This window comes from Gadus macrocephalus, chromosome 15 (assembly GCF_031168955.1).
Source record: "Gadus macrocephalus chromosome 15, ASM3116895v1".
NCBI lineage: Eukaryota > Metazoa > Chordata > Actinopteri > Gadiformes > Gadidae > Gadus > Gadus macrocephalus.
In genome coordinates, this window is record NC_082396.1 from 5,291,809 (window position 1) to 5,294,622 (window position 2,814).

Consider the following 2,814-nt stretch of genomic DNA (forward strand, 5'->3'; position numbering starts at 1 on the left):
AGGTGCGCGTGGTTCATGAGAATGAGTTACTTGTGGAAATGTGTAATAAGAAAGAAATATATATGATATATTTATATATAATAATATCATTGTAATGCTCCTTTCGTTTTTATAATATTCGGTGAAGCAATTACCATCTAATACCGATAAAACATGAATAAGATAGAAAATAAGAAACACAAATATATACAGTGGAAGGAAAAAATAGCAGTATTTGCCTTTTATGTGTCATGTTCCCATTCCTCTGGCAAGACCAGATAAGCATCCCATTATTTGAACTGAAAATCGACGATCAATAATGAAAGAGAAGCAAAGTTCATTCAAAGAAAAGTAATAATGTCAGTTCAGAGTATAATCATCAGATGATCAGTGTAGCCTGAAGCCAAATATCAGTTTCGGACATCATTTTAGTATTCTGTGCGAACTGAATCCAGTTGGATTCCATTCAAACTGACAAAAGGTGGTCCCCTCACTCTCTTTCACTGCTAGTGCTGTCTGTTTGTGGAGCCTTGGCCCTTTTGGACTGTGAGCTAATCCTTCTGTTCGCTGCTGTCTGTCTGCCTCAGATTGAGTCCATGATGTTGAAGCTACAGCGACTGCAGCAGAAGGCCATCTTGGATGATGACTATGACACAGGTAAAGTGACATGGAGGCAATGTCATTCATTCTTATTTTAGTTATGCTAAAGAGCAACATGTGTTGGTCAACAGTTTGTTCGATTTGAGTTCACAGAAGAATTCAAACTTTAATCAGTCAAGCTATTTGCATTTTACATATTATCAGGTAGGGAATTCATGAAAGACACGAGACCCTAGGTGAAGTAGCTGTTAATTATTTATCGTTAGATGATATAATTAATATGGATCTTGTAGTGTTGAGCACAGACATGTGAGTAACTCAACAGACCAGGGTAATAATTAGTAGGAGCAGGGGGGGAAACTAATAGTCACTTCAACATCATGTTGTTCACCCATCGTAGCATAGCTTCATTACTGGATATTGGAGTCTTGGACCTTGGTGGTTCTTAGGAGATGTGTGAGTTGAGTTTGACCCCATGTGTTCATCATCAGTGTTGAGTTTGAAGACCTCATGAGAGGTAAAACATCCCGTTTGGACTTCAGAAAGCTCCTTAGCCTCTGATGCAGATGGAAAAGGGAAATAAGATGGAAATAAGAAGGCATTCATCTGCCCGCTCTCTCTCTCTGTGGCCTGAATCCATCCCAGAATATCCCTGGGTTAACCTAGCTAACTCTCCCTGGAAAATGTTCATTATTTTAAGGAGACGCCTTTGATGCTGACCCATTTTCTAGACCCTGCGACAAAATAAAATAGTGACAGCTGCTGTTTGCTTTTTAACTATCTGATGTAAACCTTGAACGACAGTATTTGCATCAAGTGATAATATACCTTGGTGTGTGAAACTTTAAATAGTTCTATGGTCTTGCCTAGCACACAGTTGTTTATTAATAGTCACTTTTATTAATAGCAGCTTATATATTTTCATATTATCAATCAAAAACATTGATTCTTCACCATCGTGCTCAACCGACTAGACGGACTGCTTGAGTTTTCATATTATTTAAGGTTAATATTGAATTTATAGCAATTAGGAAAATCAATCTCTGCGTGTGTTAGTTGTGTGCCTGTCTGTATTAACACACTACTACAACTTTACAGTATATTCGATATCTCATGTTCTTTTGTGTGCAAAGTGGCCGAACGTTTTTGGTTACATTTTAGTCATTCATTATTTCCGGTGTTGTTGGTCTTTTTGAAGCCGAGCGATTTGGCAAGAAGCTGGGAGAGTTGTGTCTGGAGCGCGGTGCCCTGAAGCTGGGTCTGCCGTCCAGACAGCCCGGCGTCGCGTCTTTCCTCCAGCGGCTCACACAGGCGGTCAACAGCGCCCTCCAGAGGACGCTGGAGTGCCATCGCAGGTGGGTCGATAATTCACTCCTAGGGAAAGCACGTTTGTTTTGTGGCCAATGTTTGCCTATTGAGGATTGTTAACTGTGCAAATGGGATTGTAAATTATGTGTGCTTCTAAGTATCCAGCATCAAGCAAGAAGCACCTTATTCTTTGACGGTAAATGACAAACAGTTCATCACGATCAATTACAGAGTTTCAGTTGATTTTCTTTACACTTGCTCGGTATAATGACATTCAATTATACGGCCTGTTATGGAGGTAAATAAGTTAATGAATGACCCTTGGCTTGCATCACACTGTGTTCAGCAGAGCAGAGAACAATGAGGTGGAGATGTAAGCAAATAGCTTGTAACAGGAAGGAACTCAGCAGGGCTAGAGCAGTGGCCTGTTGTACTGCAGCCCCAGCCTTCTCCAGCCTTCTCCTCACCAGTGAACCCCTGTCTAGTCTCTACACATGTAATAAAATATGCACATGAAATTGCTATGTAGATGCAAAAAAAGGTCACAGTGGTATTTGGAAATGATCAAACACAGTGTGTGTGTGTGTGTGTGTCACTTATGTGTGTGTGTCTGAACTGTGTGCATGTGTGTGTCTGTGTGGGTGTGTGTATGTGGCATGTGTGTGGGTTGTGTGTGTGTGTGTGTGTGTGTGTGTGTGTGTGTGTGTGTGTGTGTTTTTGCGTGTGTGTGTGTGTTCGACACGTTTGTGTGTGTGTGCATTTGTGTGTGTGCGTTTGTGTGTGTGCATGTGTGTGTGTGCGTTTGTGTGTGTGCATGTGTGACTCCCAGGGAGTCCCCTGAGGCTGATGCAGTTGAAAGGTCATCCTCTCAGCTGCTGAACCCAAGAGACCTTCTGGTACAGGAGAAGCACCAGGTGGAGGTAAAGC

The 2,814-nt window shown here is 41.5% G+C and overlaps 1 protein-coding gene across 1 annotated transcript in view; it reads left to right on the forward strand.

The window, feature by feature from the left end:
* The window catches only part of disc1 (DISC1 scaffold protein), a 43,131-nt gene that overhangs the window by 6,335 nt on the left and 33,982 nt on the right, over positions 1–2,814 (forward strand). The window contains exons 2-5 of the mRNA XM_060073828.1: positions 1–2; positions 567–636; positions 1,778–1,934; positions 2,717–2,807. The exon at positions 1–2 is cut by the window's left edge and continues 996 nt beyond it. Coding sequence (XP_059929811.1) covers positions 1–2; positions 567–636; positions 1,778–1,934; positions 2,717–2,807 — 320 coding nt within the window. The remainder of the gene's footprint in view (positions 3–566; positions 637–1,777; positions 1,935–2,716; positions 2,808–2,814) is intronic.